The sequence below is a fragment of the Agelaius phoeniceus genome, chromosome 2, assembly GCF_051311805.1.
Source record: "Agelaius phoeniceus isolate bAgePho1 chromosome 2, bAgePho1.hap1, whole genome shotgun sequence".
Lineage (NCBI taxonomy): Eukaryota > Metazoa > Chordata > Aves > Passeriformes > Icteridae > Agelaius > Agelaius phoeniceus.
Genome location: NC_135266.1, coordinates 52,544,872 through 52,568,005, shown reverse-complemented (window position 1 = coordinate 52,568,005; position 23,134 = coordinate 52,544,872). Strand labels below are relative to the sequence as shown.

Here is a 23,134-nt window from a genome sequence, read left to right as displayed (position 1 = left end):
AGATTAATGAGTTTGCTTTTTACCCTGCTTTAGCTGTGCCAGAGTTTATAGCAGGGGAGCTGGCCACAGTGTAGCTGGGATCCTTACTAATTCAGACATGCAGGATATTTTAATGCAGGCAGAAGGAGACTGTGATTGCCCTACACAGAGATAACCAAACTCCCAATCAGCCAGCCAGCAGCAGCAAGCTGCTGGAACCCAGGAATCCTGTCAGCCTCATGCCTGCAGCCCCCAGGCCATCCAGGAATAGTGGAATGGGCTTATCCAAGAAAGCTAATCTCGTCTGCTGTCCCAACCAGATCTGCCCCTAATGAAAGCAGAAGTGTCCATGTAGGTATGGTTTGGAAAGGAAGGAAAGAGAAAGGATGGGAAGAGAAGGTAAGCCAAGACCAAGTAAGGCAGGACAATGAGGTACAATACTCAAAATCAGTCATACCTCTCTGACTTTTGAATTTTATGTAAGCAAAACCAATGTAGTTCCAAATTTGCTCTTAAATAACAATCTTGACCTTGGAAAAAAGCACCCTTTTTTTTTCTCACAATGCCACCTAAAGACATGCTCTGCCAATGCCTGTTTAAATGTTTAAATACTTGAGGTTTGTTAAAAAAATGTGTTTCTAAACACATTTTATCAAGTGAAGGAGATTTGAGACAAAACTAACAGGATTACCCCTGCATTTTTGTAGTTAGAAGAATAATATTGTTTTGTTCCATCAATGTGTCCACTTTACATTGTTCAGCACAAAGCTTTGTGGAATAAGAATCATGGGAATATCACAATATAAAGGAAAAAAGGTACAAATAACAGCTTCATAAACTGAGAAATGTACATAAATAAATCATGTAGATGGGGGCAGTTTGCTTAGCTGGCAAGAAAAAAAAATGGAAAATATGCTTGTTAAACAATAACCACAGAGTGTGCTTTTATGATGTTTTTCACCACAGTAATTCATATTAGAGATAGAAGCAGTTGCATGTTAAATAAAATCATTCAGCATTGTTCGCCTCACATTACAAAGAGCTGACTTATGTTGTTTTTAGATGCCTCCCATTAGAAAGTAAATATTCCTCTGATGTTATACATTTCAGAAAATTTAATAAAGATGAACTGTAAATAAAGTCGCAGGGAGATTTCAGACAGTTTTATTAGCAGATTGTTGAAAAGAAAAGAAAATTAAATACAATAACAGTAAACGTGGTTCTCACATTGAAACCAGGCTCAAATAACTAGGCTACCATAGAAAAATTTCCAATTCTTGCATTATGATGTAAAAACAGATTTTTGTACAGATTTTGTACAACAAAATTCGTAATAACCTTTTTTCATTTTTAGAAAACTTTAAATATATAGATAAAAATAGACAATTTTCATAGGTCCTACATGAAGATGAGTATGTTCTGTTCCAAGGGCTTGCATAGAGCGCAAATATGGTTATAATATAGAACAACTAGACATTAATATCTTTAAGATTACAAAAGCATATAAACAATAACATGAGGACAACTTTTCTTCATAATCTATGCAAAAAAAAAAAAAAATCCAAATCAAAACCCAAAACCAAAATACCAACCCAAAACCTGTAAAACTAAAGAGGGGCAAAAAACTTCAACTTACGGTAACATCTCATGGTCTGTAATATTTACACTGTTTTTAGCAAGATTCTTTCTAAACATCCAGCTCATAAATTGGTTCCCCTTTAATCCTTAACACTTCTGTTTATGTACCAAGCCAAACACTGAGGCATTCCCAAAGGTCTTGAAAGAATATACTGTAAAACTACTAAACCTACTTACAGGTGACTCTATGCAAGGAGCAGAGCAATGGTAAATGCTAGTACATATTTCAGTTGTAGGCTTTTAATTCTCTTTCAGATATGAATGATTCAAAAGCTTGCCACAAGTCCATCTAACTTTACAGCTGTTAACCCTTTAAAGACTGCATATGAAAAAACTGGAGTACAGAATCCCATGTGTGTTTAAGCAACTATGACAATCATGAAAGAATCATGGTTAGAAAATAACATCACTACAAAGTATTAGACAACAATATTTAATGAAAAATATTGCTCAATATTTCTTTAAAAAAATTACTGTGATGTGAACTTGTATATACATCTTTCTATTGTTAAAAAAGGATCGTGGTGGAGTAAATATGAACTGCACAAAATAAATGTGTACCAGTATTGCGAGGAAGACCTACAAACTATAGAAGCTCAGTGCTAGAGATAACAAAACATTAGATTTTATTTTTTTTTCTGGACAAAATAATATTAATATCCAATCAGAACTACTTTTAAAGAAATATTTGCTTTAAGTTAGGCATCTTAGACATTTAAGGTTTTGATATGTTTCCATGTAATAAATAATATTTTATATGCATAAAACATTAGATGAAGAAAGCATAATCACAAAACTTACAGTAATAGCACTGATTCACAAAATCAGTCTTTAAAGGGGTAACCCAAAAGTATGCAAAGCAAAGAACATAATTTTTAGTAATGTAATAAGCAGTGTTTTGCAGCTTACTTCCAGTTATCAGCACAAAGGTGAAAACACATATTGTAGCTTTCATAAAGACAGTGAAAGTAACACATAACCATCCATCCCTAAGACAAGGTGGGAGGGACAATAGACTTCAACTGTATCACTCAGTTCTACGTGGAATTGGACTGATACATCAAGTGTTTGTTAGGTTTTCTTTTTTTAGCAACATTGACGTAATATGACATTAACATATAAAAATATTTCTGGCATTTTGACTTGCTGCTCAGCCACAGTCCATTCTTAGAAGTGCACTAGTCAGGGCACTAACCAGGGCTCAATATACAAATAAAAGTGGCTGATACAGAATTCTGACTTATTACCAGATGCTTAAGATCTCATTCAGTAATACTGTGACTCCAGGACAAATATTTACATGCCTGCATGCGTTAAAACTAGAAAGGTGTCTTTCTGACCAACAGGGTGACAAAACAATTTTATCTAAAAGTTTCATTTCCTAAACTCTAGATTTCTACTGCATACATAATACCTTCCTTGTGTGATTTGTGTTATATACTGTACATGTGACCAACATTTTGATAAGAAGCAAAGTCTTTTATTTCATAAACCCCTGCCAGTTTACAATGAGAAATTATTATTTTTATTTTTTTTTTTAATTTTATTTTAGGAAAAGAGACTTTGTGAATGGTAAAACAGTTTGTTTACATTCAGCATTTCTTTTCACTTACACAAAATTCCATTTCACTTAATGTAGTCTAACATATATGTGTTGGTCTCTTGGAAAGCATGTGGAAAAAATGTCTTTAGAAGAAAAACTCACGATCATTGTTTGAAAACTGAATGTATCAATTTTTTCTTCTTTTACCTTTTTTTTTTCCTTTTTTTTTAAAATAAGAATCCTCTTATGCCCTCTACAAGTTCATTTCTGAGCTGTCTTGCTGGTTTCGGTATGGTATAACAGTCTGCAAGTGTACTTGGACACCGCTGGAAGGATCATTGGATGTGCTCAAATATAGAATCATCAGAGGAGGAGAAAGTCTGCATTCCTTGAAAAAGGGAATACTCAGCCTTGTTCTGACTGCCTGTAATTTTGGATACAATAGTCTGGCGCAGAGATGCAGATTTTTGCTGTGAGAACAGTGCTACTGTACATTTACAAACATTCTCTAGATCTCCAGGTTGAGCCACGGGAGATAACCAACGGAGGACACTCTTGCAGAATTCTTTACATTTTTGAAGAACATTGATAAATGAAGTTGAGGAAGTTGGTTTGAAAACGTTTTGTTTCCACAGAACTCCTTATGAGCCAATGTCTTACTGCAACGTTCTTTACCGTAGCACACGTATTTTCAGCAGGAAAAATTCAATACATGACAGTAGTTTTCAAATAAAGTCTTCCATCTAAAATATGAAAGAGAAACATTTGCTTTATACATTTATATCTTCAATGAATCAAAAAGAGGAAAAGCCCCACAAGATTTAAAACCTCAGCGGAAGTAGTCATGCAACAAATCTGTAAAATGTCCCCTATGGTACTTTTTGTCCAAAAGAAAAGAAAATCATAAAACCTGAATGTCACCTTGTCAATTTCATCTGTCAGTGGTCAAATAAACTCTGTTGAAAATTACATGCACTTTGCAAGTTATGAAAAATGTAACAACTTCTGAAGCTTTAATGTATGCTGGCCTCGTATCAGTGCTAGGGCACTAGGAATGTAGGTGGAGCCTCTGTGCATGTGTTTTTACTGATATGCAAACGTAACTGAATAGTGCTGAACAGCAATTATTTCCTTCATGGTTGCAGAGCAAAAAAAAGTCTTCTTGCATGCAATAGTTAGTACTCCCATCACTAAAGGCATAGCTCACACTTTCTGATTTAGCTGTGTTGTTAAATATACCATGTAATGTAACCATTGTGCACATTTGTAGCTATTTATATAGAACCCAGTATAGGATATTTAAACGGTAGCAGTGAAGTATAGCCTCCTTCCTCCCATAAATGAGATTAACTGAACAATTACTATGTTAAAGATGTAAGCACGTTTCTCACAACATTTTTTCCACACAAGTGAGGAGCATATATTTAAGTGAGATATGTGAGGGAACATGAGAAACACTAAGCTAACCTATGCAGTAACTGTTGATCTAGAAAAAATTGAAGAGAACATACAGGCACAACATATTTTCACCTAATTTTTAAGTACAAAGCAATTTTTTCTTCACCTGGGACATGAACACCTTATATACACCTATTTTGATAGCAACATCATGATTATTTTTTAAAAAACAGAAAACAGACAGAAAAGTTTCTTAGTTTTCTGACCTGTAGGGTGGAAAGTGTTGTCCCCATGTGAATAAAGCACATTATGAAGCAATTAATCCTCCCCAGTGCATATCTACTAAACACGACTTATATTTTAGAATATAAGCATTTGCAACTACAAGCTGTATCTCAGCTCTTAAAGTTTGCATCAACTTCTTATTTAAATCTAAGTAAATTCAGAAAATATTTCTAAGTTTTCAAAAGGTTTTGTTTCTGTTTGATTTTCTTAGTCTAACATTTTTATTCCAAATCAGTCTGTAGAATTTTTTATTAGAAATACAGTAAAAATTAGATATTCAGTGAAGTGATTGCATGAGATAAACCTGTACAAATGAATGCTGAAATTTTTGAAATGTTTTGTTATCTTTGAAAGATGTGGCATCACCTCCATGAACTTACTGTAATTGTTGAGTGAAAGAAAAGTTAGCGTGAAAGCAGACAAAAGTACACACCCCACAGCTGTAAAACCTTCCGCACATCCCTTTCCAGTTCTATCAGAACTGCTGGGGAAAGTGGGAAGCTGTAAAATCACTCTGCTGCAGTGATTCTTATCTAACATCCCTTTGTTTTTCCTTTTCCACCACTAGTTTCCTTTTGTGAGCTACTGGGGTATATGCCCTTTTGCTACTTTCTCCCCATCTTTACATTTTTCTACCCCCTTTCCCTACTTTTTTATGTTCCTAGCTTTTATTTTTCTTTTTTTCTTTTTTTTTTTCAGAGTACAGGCTAACTTTCCCACTACATAAAAGTGCTTCCTCTCAGAACCATTTCCATTCTCCTTGCTCTTTATGGCCTTTTTTTGCACTGAAGAGAAATAAAAAGGAATTGAGTAAGGCCTTAACTTAAAGACTTTTATATTATTATTTGATGCCTGAAAACCAACCAAAATGCTTATGGGAATTCAGGAGAGAAAGAAGGAGCCCCTGAAATGGAGCTCAGTAAAACTGAAGGCCTGGAAAACCATCTCCAAAGAAAACCTGCATTAAGTACAGGTTAGCTACTGCTACTACTGGCTACATTTCCATATCGTTCTCCCAAACATACTGAATAAACACAATAAACATTTACAGCACTAAAGCTGTCTAGATACCTCTGCAGGAGTATTACTCTGCATATATACCAGCACTTTGGCTATCCTGAATGTACACTTGCTAATGAGTGCTATGTATAATTCCCACACCTTAATATTCTGATAACCTGCAGTTGGTAACTTATTTTATTATACTAGGTCTCCATTTACCTTTTAAAATAAAATATGCATTAAAACTAATTCTCAATTAAAAATACAGCTGCAGGAAGCAGAATCCTTGTAGCAGACAACAAAAGATGAACAGCAGTACAGTTTCAAGAGTCAGCTCTATTTTAGACTGCTTAAGGATCCAACCTGGCAGTGAAATCAATAGGAGGTTTTTCACTTCTTAAAGATGACATGACACTATCAGATCCTGTATTCTGTATCCACAGAAAATGAATAAGAATAAAAAAGGGCAGCTCTACAAAGCACCTTCCTTACAAAGTAAAAGGATACTTGTTTATATATATAAGTTCTCTTCAATAACTTCATTAACAGCTTGGCCACAGAACTCGAGGGAATACTAAGTAAGTTTGTCAATGACACTAAACTGGGAGAAGTTGTTGACTCTCTCGAGGGCAAAGAGACCTTGACAACTGAAAGAGGTGAGCAATCAAGCCATATGAAGTTTAACAAGGGCAAGTGCTGGATTCAGCAGCTGGGATGGAGAATCCTGGTGGTATGCATAGATTAGAGAACGATAGGCTGGAGAGCAGTGCCATGGAAAGGGACCTGGGGGTCCTGGTCAGTGGCAAGTTGAACATGAGTCAGCAGTGCCCTGGCAGCCAGGAGGGCCAACCCTGTCCTGGGGTGCATCAGGCACAGCATGGCCAGCCAGGCAAAGGAGGGATTGTCCTGCTCTGCACTGGGGCAGCCTCACCTCGAGTGCTGGGGGCAGTTTGGAGTGCCAGAATGTAAAAACACATTAAACTATTAGAGAGCATCCAAAGGAGGGCAATGGAGATGGTGAAGGGTCTGGAGGGGAAGATGTATGAGGAGCAGCTGAGGTCATTTGGTCTGTTCAGCCTGGAGGAGACAGAGGGGAGACCTCATTGCAATCTTCAATCGCCTCACATGGGAAAGTGCAGGGGTAGAAGCTGATCTCTTCACTCTCATGACCAGTTACAGGGCTTGAGTAAACAGCATAAAGCCAAGTCAAGGGAGGCTTAGGTTGGATATCAGAGAAAGGTCCTTCACCCAGAGAGTGGTTGGGAACTGTAACAAGCTCCCCAGGGAAGTGACCATGGCACTGTGGCCGAGAAGTTCGTGTAGCCACTCATGAAGAATGAACAACAGGTGAATAGCAGTGTACTTCAGAAATTCAAAGACTTCAAACTGTGTTAGGAAAAACTCAGAGATCTGCAGAGGAACAATGAACTTGCATCTCAAAGTGGTGACCAAATACAAACCCTATATTTGTCTGCTGTCTCTTTCCATTGGTGATTCCTACTACCTTGCTACTATCCATTTCTCTCCCTATTCTTAATGTTCTGAGGTTCTTTCCAAATGATAGGAACTTCTCAGTGCTGTTGTCAAAGCCACCAGAATCACTTTGCCTCTAGGTGTAGCCAGAGCTCCTATCTGAATACAAGTGGAATATTACCACTGATAAGCCTTTAATGATTTCAAGGTTAAAATCATAGACAAAACCTACAAATCATGAAAGTGATCAGCAAATCGAGCCAGCTCATTCTTTGTAAGCCAATGTGAAATTGCCACTACTTCTAAATCCTAATTCCTGAGTATGCTTGTGCCTTCTGCCTCCCAATCACCTTTAATTTATCAGCTATGCAGGCCTGTTGCATTACTTTCTTCTGTTAACAAATGCAGAATATTTCTATCAGCATAAAAACAATTTTATGTAAAACAAATATGCAATGTTTTAGCCACACAAAAATATGCATACAAACATATACTACACACAAACACAGACACATACACACTAAGGATGTTTACAATATGGGGTATATTTTTAGCCTACTGAAAATTGTTGATCTGTGTTGAAGTTTTTCCCAAATTTACATACTGTTATATACAAAATAAGTACAAAAAACCTTACTTTTACTCTTAGGAAATCAAGGAAAAACACAAACTGGGAAAATACTGCTAAATTTCTAAATAGAACTGTGTGTGATTAGCAGATTGTCATCTGTTTTAATTGCTCTCTTGCAAATGGCAGTGTTCAGCAAGATCACACAAGCTCATGCTAGTAACTCAAACTGAAAATGCCACTACTCCTAAGCATCATTTGTTTTTGTCTGTGGATTGATATGACAGAAATTCTACCCAGAGTGAGGGAGTATTTTTTTTAGATCAACTCTTTTTAATTAAGATTCATTTTGAGGCTTTTGGATGAACATGCCCAAATAGTTAAAAGGTCACAAATGTTATAAAAAACAAACAAATGGAACTGACATAAAAGTTTGCAATGCTGAAACAAATCATATGTCTCAAAATGCATTCCCACAGAGATGTCATCTGGGTAATGATTCACTTTAGTGTTCTGTGGGCAGCTTGCAGAAAGTATCTCTATGGGCCCAGTATTTTCAGAGGTAAAAACACAAACCCATTCATATTAATATGGAACCTTGTAAACTGATAAAAATGTACAATGAAATGCTAGGTTTTGTCTTCAGCTGCAAACTAAATAAGTTGCACATTAGATGGTAATGTGGGAATTTCTGCACTGGGAGTGCAAGTCCCAGTAGGGCTCTTTGCCATCCAAAAAATCATATTCTCAGAGTTGCTTTAAAAATAAATGTAGTAACAGTGATCATCATGACTATAATACTGCAGTGTTTAATTTATGAAAATCTGCAAATCAATGTCCAAAGTGTGCTGTCACATCTTAATTCAGTCGCTTGTTATCTTACCAAAACCTACTGAGGTAAATTCTCCTCAGGAGAAGGATAGTGTTTTCTATAGTCAGGAGCTGAAAACAACCAACCAAGTGACCAAACAGACAGAAAGATACAGCAGCTTGACACAGAGAGCTGATAAGAAACAAACTTCCAGAGTCCAGGTTAAGAAGAAAAGAAAAGGACAAAATACTTTGTGAGAAGGAGAATCACAGAATCACAGAATGGTTTGGGTTGGAAGGAACCTTAAAGATCACCAAGGACCACTCTCCTGTCATGGGTAGGGATTCCTTTCACTAGACCAGGTTGCTCAGAAAATGAATGACAAGATATGAAATCTCAATGTGAGCTTTGGAGCTTTGGAAAGTTGGGATGCCAAGGTTTGAATAATTTTTTTATCCTTTTTTTTTAAATTGCAACTTGTGAGCTGTAGAATAGTAAATTCCATGATCCAAGAACCCTTACATCAAAGTAGCCACAGTTTCAGTTGCTAGAAGTCCTAACTTCAGTTAACATATTTTTGTCAAATATCACTGGTGCAGGACAGTGATAGAAGCCCATTTTTACTCAAAATGTGTCTTGAGGGTATTTGAATAGTGTATCTATTCATCTCTTTGTACTTTCAAAGAACAATAGTTGATGTCTCTTGTTGTGAAGACAGGAATTTTATTCCCAAATATGGCTCTGAAATTTTCTGTGATTTTAGTTTGTGTTTTTTGTTGTTGTTTTTTTTTTTTACCATTTTTCTGTTCTAATTTTCAAACTTCTATTTCTTTTCCTTTTCATTTTAGGTAACAGAGATTTCATGTACTGATGGGTTTCTCAGTCTCTTTTCTTGTCCTTAGGAAGAAAATAGCAGTGGTAGCTGAATCCTCTAAGGATGATATTAGCACAAGTAACAAAAAAAAACCCCAAAAACAGAAACCAAAAAAACTACATATGCGTATGTATTTAATGGAAATAGAAGGTTCTTCACTCAAAAAAATCCATTTGAACCCCATCTCTATGGCTGGTGACTAAACTGATCTAAGCTTAGGGTCCTCTTCTAAAATCACATGTTGCAACACAAAATCCCAGGACTAGCCCATGTGCTCCTAAAGGCAGCAGATGCTTCATATTGGAATTGAGTATACTGTTGCCAGACCCTCCAACCATTAAAAACTGCTAACTTCAGCTTTAAAGAAATAAAATATTTGTGACCTTAAATGGGGCTACTCATATCTAAATCAAAGCAAAGCTGCTCATTTGTGCTAAGTAACATAATAAATTGCATTTCCTGTCAGGAAGTAGCTTTATTGAAAATGGTAGCTATTTTCTCAAAAGTTATTTCCAGGCACCTGTAATCTTAATGAGGTTTGTCCCTTTCAAAGAACAGTTGTACGTGCATGCCCGAATGCACTCAACCTCTTCAGCCCAGAGCTGATAAAAGCATCTGCATGCCATAGCTCAAGCATGTTAAAATTATATAACTGGTTGGTTTATTTGTTTTAATAAGATGGGGCAAATGTGAATCATAGTGTACTTCTAACCATTCATTCAAGCTGATGTTTTAATCATTTGGAGGAAGAGAAACAAAACAAAAAGTAAAGGATGGCAAACAAATGGAAATGATTCATGTGATATTTGATAAGACAACAGTGGGAAGTCAAAATAAAAGCAAGCATATTGTGGCAGATGGAAGGGATCACAGTCAAGTTGTAACCCTTCTTTAAAAAAACTTAAAAGGAAACAACTATTGTATACTCTTCATATATTTAATTCCAAATCGAGACACAAGAGGATTTATTTTCCACCAAAGATGGAAGATAAAATGGGAGTCTAACTTTTTAATAATGTGAAAATAATTTATGATGAACTTCAGTCTCTTTCAGTTTGCAGAATGTGAGACAAAAAGCCCATCATTTGTAAAAGTCAGTAATGGAATCAACTGAACATAACTTTTCATAGTATTCCTAATAAAGTGCAAAACAGTACATTGTCAGGGGAAATAATTCCTCCTAGTGTCTAGAGCTGATTAGAACTTTGAGGTTTTACAACTCAATACTGATAAGGAGGGACGGAGGGATATACACTGAGCTGACATTGTTACTGGCAGCACAAGTAGAAAATGTATTGGGGAACATGGATGGATCCACTGTCATCTTCCATACCAGAGTACAGGAGATGCAGGAAAGCTGGCCCAACCACTGAGGCTTTGAAATTCAAGCAATTTATTCTTTAAAAAAAGTGCCCATCCAGTTTTTATGCAAAGATGGGTGATTTCACACTGCATGTTCATTAAACACATGCAAATATGAAGTATGTAAACATATTTGGCCAAACACTATCCCAGTTTGCCCTTTGTGTAACACCAATAAATTAGTTTCAAATTTGCATATTGTTATTAATCATACACCTTTCATTTCTCTACTTAACATTCATGTACAAATATATTTGTGTTAATACTCAGTACAAATATTCAGGAAACTGAGATGTCCATGTGTTTCTTTTTAAAACAGCAATTTATATGTAGGAGATTTTAATTCTAATTTAAGACATAAAACTAAACCATGGATGTGTAAAAAAAGAGCATCTAAACACCTTTTTTCACAGTTATTTTCAAATATTGAACTATCTTCTCTCAGTGATTTTACCATGTGTTTTAATCATTAATATATACTTCCATTACTCCCATGTTACTGTGGGAGTAAGCTAAAGGTCAGCAATCTGGTCTTTAGTAAACTAACAAAGCAGGGGAGTACCTGAATATGTCACTTTCTATTATTTAAAGATCATATACTATGCATGAAACTGGCCATTTTGAGGACTGAAAAATAACTGAACTAGTAAGGTGAGAAATTCTTTGAAAGAAATAGATTTTTTTAAAAAATCAAACTGTCTTTTCTTGTTGCTTCACAAACTTAGCAACCCTTGTTCTATTTGTATAAACAGAAGAAGCCATATCCAAAAAAAGGCAACAGAACTGATTACTTGCAAGCACTGAACCTGAGTCACTAAGGCATTGTACTGTGTCATTTCATGTTAGTAAAAAAAAAAAATTAGTAATGATAAACAACAACAACAGACACAAAACAGAACAAAACCCTCTCAACTGAAGAATCATGTGGAAAAGTTATTAAAGGATGAAGTCACAGCTAAATACAATCAGCTTGTGAGCTTCCACAGCTCATTGTGTTCAGTGCTGTTTGTATCACAGTGTGGATAATTTTGGTGCTGAACAATCTGTCCTGCATAAAATAGTTTTAAGTTCTACAAAAAGGTATGCTTTATTTGTTACTGTATTTCCAGAAACATAAATGACTTTTTTTTAGTATCAGCTAGCAACCTTGGATCTGATAGCATAAAATTGAAAAAGAATTGAATATTGGAACGTAGTTTCTGCCTGGCACTTTCTGCCTTTGTTTGGTTTTGGGGTTTTTTTTGTTAAGGCCAGATGGAAACAGACTTTATTATTCATTCCTTTAGTCTGATCACTCTTCTTTCACTTCTCTCCATTTTGCCTCCTTTTTTAGTGCCTTGCTCAAATCATCACTTTTTAACACTAAATATCATCATCAAAGTAATCTTACATACAAGATATCAATCATACAGTTAAGCTTCAAACAGACTTAAAAAAGAATTACTTTCCTTTTCTGGAGAGAAAAAGTGACCATAAAAAGAAATTGGAACAAAATACAGGAGATCAGTGTTTTCTGGAGCTTTCAGCAGTTTTTGCTGAATTACAGAAAGTATCTATGCAAAAGTACATGTAAGTGGGTATTTCTTTAAAACTACCCTCCATCTACATGCAAGACAGAAATGCACACAAATCCTTCCCATCACTCAACTAGAAGCTGATACAGTAGGCAGGATAGAGGTGTATACAACTATAGATCCTATAATAAAATATGAATATTAAAGATCTTTTATACAATTCTGAAAAAGTATCATGGGTCATGATAATTTTGCTAGGAATAGTTGTGGCCATAGTTAGTACTCTCCATCAACAGACAGTGTTAATTTCTTTCAGCAGATACAAATAATTTATGAAGATGAGCTTTTCTATGGTATTATCTTTTCTAGAGCTTTACTTCCATTACTTTTCAAAACACAAGAAAAGACTTAGATCTAATACCTACTCCTACACAGAGCACCTCTTCTGGTTCACAGAATCACAAACCTACCTCACCCTTCTCTCCCAGCCACATCTTTTCTAAACAAGTAATTTGAATTTCATGTTGCCCAAATAACTAAAAGGCAGACTAGTGTTTTGTTGTTTTCATATTAAACACCACAATTAATACAAGACTATGTAACTGAGATGCCATTTGAACTGCTGCAAAGTCTACTGGAAAATAGAGGCCATTTAAAGAAAGCTATATTAGCCTGCATACATAATTCTGGAATATTTCTTAATATCAGTATCACATTAGCACCCCACTTTAATACACAACCACTCCTGCTCTCATCTGTGTGCTAAAACAGAGTAACCGCCCAACGCCAAACATGAAGAAATAGTCACATGCAGAACAGGAAGGAATGAGGCTGTAAAATAGACAGATTGCACAACAGCAAGCTTATGGAAAATCTATTAAGGATGGACAGGATGTCAAAACATAGGTAACATAACCTTGCTGCTTTTAGGTATTTTGTATGAAAGCAAGTTTATGACACCAAGCAGTGCCATTCAGCTCCAGAACAAGAGTCAAGCCAAAAGAAACCAAACCAGAAGTCATGCTCTAGGAAATCAGCTATGAACTGAAGTCACACATAATCCTTCAGGACACAGAAATAGACATAGGTCTTAATGAGGTTCCCAGGGCTTAGGATGAATGGCATAACTACAAAACTGAAAATAAAATCAGCTCATGTTAATTCTGAGGAAGACTTCAAGCTGAAGCACATAAATGGGGTCTAACCCAGTAGTTAGCCATGAAGCAATACTTAAGCAAAAGGCTTTTTTTCTTTTCCAGAATGAAAACTACCAGCATTTTATATTATGAGGGAAATCTGCTTCTGTGGCAACTGCAAATGCTAGCCCTGGTAGGTCACTTTTCAATTCAGAGTTCAAACTAGTTCCCCTAACTAATTGTAAACTTCCATCTTGAATACATCTTCATAGATGCATTCAAGTACTGCAGTGACAAGCCAATCTTCCCCATTCCCTCTCAGTGGTAACATAATTTCAGATAGGTACTTCAAAATGATTATTCTACCCTCCCAGGAAAAACTCAATTAGCCTTAGGGCCAGGTGGTTTGAATTTGGCACCACTCTGTGTCTTTGCCAGTAAAGACTCCTCAGAAAAAACAGCATGTCATGACAGACTGTGTCCTGGATGCACCCCACTACAGAAATCCCAGACCATATGGAAGCAGCATGCTTTCCCAGAGAGAACTTAACACCATGGTTCATCATCAAAAAGTAAGCAAGAGAAAAGAGAATGGCTAAATTAAACCACAGAGCAGTCTTAACCAATGACTTTGGGATCAAGTGTCTACCTTGCAGCCAGAAGCAATGAGCTGCGCAAAATATCTGAAGTGTAAAATTTTCTTGCTTCAAAGTGTGATTTTCTCAAGACAGGGGAAATGAAAAATGTTACTTCCTGGTTGCTTCTACTCTTCCCCACCCATCTCCCTTCCTCTCCCCACCTCTCCCAGCTTTCTACTTAGTGTTTCTTGTCAATGGCAACACACTAATGGCATTGTACAAGTCACTAGCAGGACACTCCCTGGAACAGCGTTTAAGATGCTGGTTACCCATGCTCAAGGTGAACTTAGACTGGAATTATTTCAGAATAGGCTACTAGTATAAGACAAGGAATACAGTCGACAACATGCACATAAAATTAATTGATTTGCTTATCAGAGAAGAGCAACTGATCATTCCTTGTATATACATTAAATAATAATAATAAGAGACACAAACCACCTCTTTTACAGGAACTCAGCTCTGAGTGGTCTTCCAGGATGATGGATGTATTTAAATGATTTTTATGAAAATATTTGTGATATGAGAGCCTGAAAATGCAGATTTTAAAGCCCATCTAGTACTATCTGTAACGCTGTGCTACTTAAATAGAAAAAGAATCAAAAACTGAGCATATCCTGAATATATTTACTGTAAAATAGATTTGGCTATAAAGTTAATTTTAGCTGGAAAAACTAAGAAGTCAATGGTTTTGCAAGAATACGGAAAAAAAAACTAGAGGGAAACCTTATGAGTTTCTTCCGTTCACTAAATGTTTAAGATCAAGCTCTGGAACTATTGTCCAATTGGAACTGGAATAAAACCGATATTTGTGTGTTTTAATACAAACACAATTTGAGCCTTTCAATATTTTAGCATTGGGAACCAGATTGCATCAGATGGCATAGTTACTGCAGTGAAAGTGACTATGATTGTCATAACAAATTTGATGGCAAGGTTGAAAATGGAACTGATCCTCCAGTCAGTGTACTACTTTTATGATGCTTCCAGTATTTGCAGTGAAGCCAAGGAGTCTGATCCAGCCACAGTGTTTTATGTCCAGTTCAGCAATGTGCAAAGATACTGTTCTCTCTCCAATGGCTAAGAGTGTATATCTTTGAGTCAGAGTATAAAGCTAAAAATGAAAGCAAATTATTGCTACTTTTTATTTTATGTTTGTATTCAATATAGCTTGATTACTTGAAAGGAGTTGTAGCCAGCATATTGCAGCATGAAACAATATCATGAAAAATACATGTCTTTTAATGCAATGGTTGCACCGACAGTTTGTCACAGGCAAAATCTGCAGAATCAACACATAGAAAAAATAAACAAGTCAAAACTTAAATTATCTAATACAGCATTGTATATTTTCAACAATCCATATTCTAATTTCATGCACATAAAACAGCACTGTAAATTTTTTGGTCCTGCCTTCATAACACTTTGTTTCCAAGGCCAGCTGTAGCACATTGTGATCCATCCTTTCTAATATCCATGACAAAACACACTATTATGCTATTGCTGCTTTTCCTAAGCTATTAGAGGCTGCATCACTTTAAAAAAATAAGGCTGACAAGAATATAATAGAAAAAATGTTTTTACCATTACTGGTACACACTTTGTGTTTCTCAACTAGGAAAAACAAAATGACATCACATTATCATTATATATGCTGCTGTCTCCCAGGATGTCCTTCAGGTGTTACAGAACCCTACAATGAGCAAAAGCAAAATATTTCTTTTTAAAGCTAGCAGTCTATTCTATAGAATACATTTTCCTCTTTACAAGCCAGCTGGCAGTTCACTGGAAGAATACTTATTATAGATATATGCTGACAGCAAATTTTAGCTTAGATAGAACGTGATGCTGGCTAAGTAGTCCTTCCAAATGTGTTAATTTTAGTTTCACTTCCTTTAAACTTCCTTTTCTTAGCTGACTATTTTTTTTAATTTCATAGGTACTTGAGATACTAATAGAAATGTGTAAAATTCCACATCAAATCCATGAGAAAGCCAAATTCTTGAATTACACAAAGTGAAATTGTTTTCTTTTATTTTTAATCATCTCAATATAAAAAATAAGCACTGTGAGAAAACACTATTTTTAGAATTACAGTAGATTTAACATAGCAATTGCTTGCTTTTCTGGTTTGCAATATGAAATTTATGTGAGTATTACAGACATATTAAATATTAAACAAATATTAAAAATTTGTTTATCTTAAATTATTATAAATATTTCCTATTTCTCAGGGACACAAAAATGCCTCTTTTTTAATATTACTGCCAAAGACGGAAAGGGCAAAACCTAAAATCTTTGGCCACTTTTAAATTAAATCATCAGACCCTCAGTTAGTTAAAGTTAATATAGACTTCTTGATGGCAAGATTATCTTTTTCTTTTTTTTTTTTTTCCTTCAACTGATGAAATAGAGCAATTAAGTTGGAGTGATATTTTAGGAAGATGATTGCCTTCTTAACTCTTAACACTGCACAAAGGGCTGCCTGCCTGATAAAATCTCACAGTACAGTTTTATTTACATTTTAATTCTAACTGCTTTTTTGCCTCTTGAATATTTTAAGTGAATGTTGAACTTTCATTCTCCTTAACAGGATTTCTGACCCCTCAGTTATTTTAGGATTATAAAGGAGAGACAGTCCTGTACCACACCAAAATGCTGTCACTCAGCAATATACCATTTCTGATCTAATGCAGAATAATTAAGGTAAGTCAGTCTATTACATTTTTTCTCATATGATGATTCAGGTAAGGTACATTTACACAAAATTTCAGCTATCAAGTATTAGTTTGCTAAATTTCATAAAATATTTCTCCAGCTATTTCCTTCTACAAAATTTGAAACTAACTATAATTAGCTGATAATAGTTGTAAATTGCTGTATCCCCTCTCTTTGCCACTTTTTAATGCCTAGGACTCTGATCCATCACCAAAGAAAATATAAAAGCAAAAGTTAATAACATAACTGAACTTCTACTGTGCCTTTCATCCAAGATCCAGAATACTTTACAAATATTAATTAAGTTTCACAACACCCTTGTGTGGCACCAAAGCATCGGTGCTGCCATCAAGATATCAGTAGATATTATTTCTTGCTTCATGCATAAAAACTTGGTTTCGGCTTAAGGCATTGGTTAAAAATGCCCTGAAGCATGCCAACTGAGGTATTCCTTTGCCTTTCAAGAGCAAAACATCAGATGTAAAGTATATAAACCACCCCAACAAGTGGTACCATTTTAATTCTGAAATTGATATTATCCACTCAACTCTTTGCTGAAAAATGTAAAATGGGCAAAACAGTGACTCCTTAGCATATACTTCTTGTGACTGTGTCAAATCCTACATAAATTCTTTGCAATTAGACAATTTTGGAGTATAATTACAACCTTTGCTATAAAATGGATTTATTCTATGGGAAAAAAACTCCATACACTACAAACAACAACAACCACTGAAGAAATTACTTTCTCACCTCCAGAAACTGAATTCAGCTTTTCTGGAATAGGACTGAGCTTACTTAATTTGTTTGTAGCAGTCTATACTGGGGTACTCTAATTATTTTTTTTAATGGGATGAACTCTATAGATATAGATATTTCTATATCTATATAGATACAGAAATCTCTATATCCAGTGAGGGTCAAGGGTGGCAAGCACAGATATAGATGCCTACATTGAAGACTTCTATGCTACATCAAGTTAATTCCAGCCCACATCTTGTTTGCTAGCATAACTACATTTAAAAGGCAAAACATTAACTAGTTGTCCATTACTAATTAGAAATGATATAGTAATAAAGTCACAGTAATATAATGAAGCTGTATGAGTAATGTGATACTATTTTCCCTTCTAGAGTTCTGTGATACTTCCATCCACCTCCTTTTCTTGGTACCTCATCTATCTCTTTTTCTACCTCTCAATTTATGGCTGCTTTTGTTCTTATTTCAGAATCTTCAGAATGCTTTTCTGACTCTTGTTTCATGCCTTGTGCGTTGTGTAGTAGCATCCAAATAAAAAAAAAATGGTGCAAAGCTTCGGTACTAATGCAGAATTCAAATTCTCCTTTCTACATTTGAGAGTCATACTTTATGCAACTTTCAAAACTGTTCAAAGTTATATGAAACAGAAAAGGAATTGTCAAGATTGGATATTTTTCTAGAACTGATGCAAAATTACCCGTTTCTAACATCAGTAGTTATAAGACGTGACTGAAATGCAGCTGTTCTGGTGTGATTACTGTCACAACTGATGCTGGAATTCTGAGGCAAGCAAAAAGGAAAATACACAACACATGAAATTCATCACATTAACTTCAGACACCTGCACTGAACATAGCTGCATTTGAACTGGTTTAGCAGACTCCCTTTATAATCAATGAAGAAACTTGGAAGTTGTGATTCATTTTCTTCAAAGGGAGAGATGTGTCTATTACTCTTCATTGACTTTAACAGGAGTCCAGCCAAATAGCTCAGATAAAGACATCTACCCCACAAATGTGTGAAGTGGAACATATCCCTCCCACTGATACTGTTTGGGTATTTTATAGATAATTACATTGCCTCAGCAGCTATTCCACACCTTCAGAACACGGAGCAATATCTATACTGCCATTATGGTATCAGCAAAGTCCCACTATATCTTATCAGTTGAAAAAATTATAGGATAATGTAGTAAAGAATATATGACTCTCTATACCATCTTGATAGCTTAAACATCCTGTTTATTAAATTCTAAAGCACTCTTAAAGAGCACCTACTTTTTGGTCTCTGCAGGCTTGGCTTTCTCAGGTATTGCATGTCTAAAATGAATGCAAACACATTAACATGTTTATAAACTTGTTCAAGGATTTAAGCAAATGCAGGCATATTGAAAATGAATAAAAATCCCATTGTGCTGTTTTACTGTGCAAATATAATTTCTTGTAAATTATAAACCCCCAAGCATTTCCTTATTTCAAGTATATTTTCATTATTCCAATAATGTTGTACTCATCCTTGAAGTGAATGAAACTCCTTTTCACCTGTCTTACTAAGCACAGTTTTAACATTCTGTAGAGACACTATTTTAACTATACTTTGTCTTCTTTCTCCACAGACTCTATTTCCAGCAATATTAAGTAGCTGATAGATTACTTTGGGATTTTAGGTGGTCCTCATTTTAAGTAACAGCCTTCACCTTTTTCCCAAACACCCTATCATTGTCCTTTTATACCTGTTGTTTTTTTTTACAGAATTAGCTCTTAAATTAATCTAATCTCCTTGCAGTTCTATATTCAGATTTTGCACAAAACTTCAGTACTGATGATTTTTTTTTTTCCCACAGCATATTCTCATTCTGCGTGTCTGGCTATTTTGGATACTGACTCAAAGTTGCTGATCACAGCAGCCAGGACTGTCCTTTGTAACTTACACTCATCAGGCTTACTCCAAGTTCAATCATTAAGTGCCAGGTAGTAACTCACAAACTATTTTCTTTTTTCCTCAGCTGGTAATCTTGTAGAGTATAAATTAACCCCATATCATGTACAAACTCCTGCAGTATTTTAAACTCCAACCTATGATGCTGGTCTCTTTTTCTGTGCATTACATCTGTTCCATAAAATCTCTGAAGTGTCACAGGTTGACAATAATAAAAAATACCAATATTTTTACTTTGTCATCCCTGTTTGTAAAATATAAAAACCCAAAAATTATCATCAATTAAGAATAAAACTGAAATAATTTTTAAACCCTTGAAAACTTTTGGTGGAGGGAATAGGGTTTTTCCAAATTTAAATGTTGCTGTAGTCAAAATGACACAGAATGTGAAATAATGTGTTTGTTTTTCAGATACTGTAGGTCTGAAGAATTTTTTTTGTATACTTCAATTATAAAAACATTTAAAACATACAAACTTGTGCAATTTTTATTTTAATGAAGATGAGAAGTTCATTAACGAAGATAAATATTTCATTAGATGTTAAATAAAACAAAGAGATTTTTTGGCTTCTCTCAGCACAAAATTCCTTTGAAAGATTAATTAATACATGCAAATTATGCAAATTAGACCCATGCAAATATTTTATGAAGACAATTAAGGGAACCATTAATTACTGCTTTTTTTGCTTCAGTGAGATTCATTCATTTAATTTTAATTTCACTTTAACTGTTTTGATGTATAATCTTGCAGCTAAGAACTTTATCTTTCCTAGTGGGTCACTTAAACTTATAAATTTCATCAAGTGAGCAGCAACAGAAATCTGCAAAGATATTCTCTGGGCTATGTTTAGTATCAAGAGAAATTTTTGACACAATGCACTCCTAGAAACTGCAGAACTGGAAGGGAATGTGAGCTCATTCTTGGACAAGGTTCAACTGCTGGAAAAGCAATTAATTTGCTTTGGCTGTGCTAATATAGGGGAATTAGAAAGTGTGACACAAGACAAATAGAAATAATTAGTTCTCCAAAATGATGTTCTCATTAATATGGTTTGAACAGTAGAAATAAAAAACATTATTGTGGCATGTCTGCATTCTGTCCCTAGCCACAGGAGGTAGGAAAATGCAACATACAGCATTTTTTCACCTTTGTAGTTTGTGTGGTGGTGGTATTTATTTTCATTTTTTATTGTAGGTTTTAAGAAAGGCAAATTGTGGACCTGATCCTGTTATCTAAAACCTACTGTACTTGCATAAAGCACGAGGATTCCCTACGCTTCTTCCTGTGAAAAGATGAAGCTATAAACCTAACTGACTAGGCTTTTCACAACAATACACTCAAGTTCCTAAACTGAAACTTTTATTTCAATATCTTTCATTTAAATAACATTTTATTACATGCAATACCCAAGGTATAATGCGTTTTTTCTGCAGCTTAAGCTCCTTTAGTAAAAATGCTCTAGCAAAAGAGTTACATTATCCTCTCCAAATCCGACAACATAATTTTCTTTTTCCATAACATGAATATACACACACTCATTTTACAAGGTACGCAGAGGGGAATTTTCACTTGCTCTCCTTAACACTTACCCCAGCACAAAGCTGGGTTTCCACAAGCAGTGAAAATCACTAGCTGGCACTCTACAAAAACAGGCTGCTAGAAGGCTGTTGAGAACATCTGCTCACTTACATTCTACATTTCTTAGCTTCTTGCAGGATTAAAGGTAATGGAAGACTATGTGGCCCCTTTAAAATATTAACTTCTCCCTCCCCTGCAGGTTTGCCAAGTTCCAACTGAAGGCACCTCCCTCTGAAAGTTTTGCTGTGTACACACCTTTTATCTAGAATCAGATATTAAAGTGCAATGACTTGATATAATTTATTTCTTAGTTCAGTTAGGTGGAAAATCTATAGCGTCTGACAGAAATAGAGATTTTTCTGTTTAAATACAAGGAGGGAAAATGTGGCCATGTGTTAACATTTTTTGAAAGCTGATTACCACAATTAGCAAAATCCTTAAGTGCAACTACCAAAGAGGTTTAGCAAAATTACCCAATAAAATGTCTAGAACTCACACTGTAATGATTCATTATAAAAATCCCAATGTCTTTAGGGACGTACTGATAAAAAGTTAAAATGTATGAAACCTTCCTACAACTACATACTGCTTAACAACATGGATGCAGTATGTGCATGTTCCTAATTGGCTAAGGAAGTGTCAAATATGTGGATGAATGAACACAATTCTTGCAAAATTCTGGGAAGTGCCTTCTTCCTTGACCATTATTTCTGTTGCTAGTCAGCTGATCTATTGAAACTTTTATTAAATGTGTCTGTGTTAATGATTTCTATACAAACAAATATTAGAATAACATCTCATATCATATCTGGTAGATTCTAGACTAGCATTTCAAATGCTGTTTACCCTTTGTTGGGATCTTCTTATTCTCCCTCCACATTGCTATCTTCTTTCTCAGTTTTACATTTTTTACTTCTTTCTCAACTTTCTGTTTTAATTTCTGAGGGCAACAATCTTTCTCACACTGTCTCTCTCCCCATACTTTGTATCTGAGTAGTCTAATCCATAAACTGAATTTCAGTCACCATATCCATGTTGGCAATTGACACAGCCCTTTGTACTCCAGGTCTGTTCCCTTCTGTCTGACATAAAACCTCAGTCTGCTTTTCTGATCCTCTGTGTGCATGTGTCGCTGCTCTGACAATCTTAGTTTGAGAAAACAGAGCTGTTAATCATTCACCTCTTCAGATTCCTCCTCATCTTCCCCACTACTACTACTCTTAGTCACTATGAACTACTCTTTTAATCTTGTCTGTCAGTAAAGTTCAAAATCAAACTATCCTGTTTGTTTGTAACTTCTGACTCTTCATTACAACACAGTGTCTAAATTTATTCTCAAAAAAGTCTCTGCCCCTCATTCTCCTATCCCTCTTTCTAGCTATAAATTCACATGATGTTTCTCCTCATATCTCACCTACTAAAGTTTCTGTCTCGGTTGTATAAACAAATTTGTATGGCAAAAATATTTTCCTAGTCTGCTTCTTTGAATTGTCACTCTCTTCTAATTCCTTCACTGGCTCTTCCCTTTTAACAAGTAGAAACACAATACTTGAAAGGTTTTGCCTTACCCTTCACCTTGTGCATTACTCCTTATCAAAATGCTTCAAATTGGAGTGATACTTCCAAATAAGCATCCTCACAGTGCTGTCCACATTTAAGAAGACCCTCATGCAATGCTTACAAGATGAACTCACTACAGCACTTTAGGTCTGAAGCCTGGATTTGCAGATGGGTCTGACAGAAAGACCTGAGATCAAGAATGCTGCCTGAATCCATAATGTGATGAGAATACAGGTTCATGGACATATATAACTTCCCATATAAATCAAAAGCACTTACCAGCACAGTCACTAACATCTCATAGTCATTATCTCCCCTCAGTATTTGTGTAAAGTTTTAAGTGATATTATTTGGTTACA

The 23,134-nt window shown here is 35.3% G+C and overlaps 1 protein-coding gene across 6 annotated transcripts in view; it reads right to left on the bottom strand.

Annotated features, from left to right (window-relative positions):
• Positions 1 to 1,127: 1,127 nt before the first annotated feature.
• Positions 1,128 to 23,134, bottom strand: part of DACH1 (dachshund family transcription factor 1) — a 352,148-nt gene continuing 330,141 nt past the window's right edge. For all 6 annotated transcript variants that reach the window (XM_077173622.1, XM_077173620.1, XM_077173621.1 and 3 more), the window contains one exon: positions 1,128 to 3,903. Coding sequence is in view for 4 of the 6 variants with exons in the window: in XM_077173620.1 (XP_077029735.1) it covers positions 3,866 to 3,903 (38 nt within the window). In the remaining 2 variants the exon portion in view is untranslated. The remainder of the gene's footprint in view (positions 3,904 to 23,134) is intronic.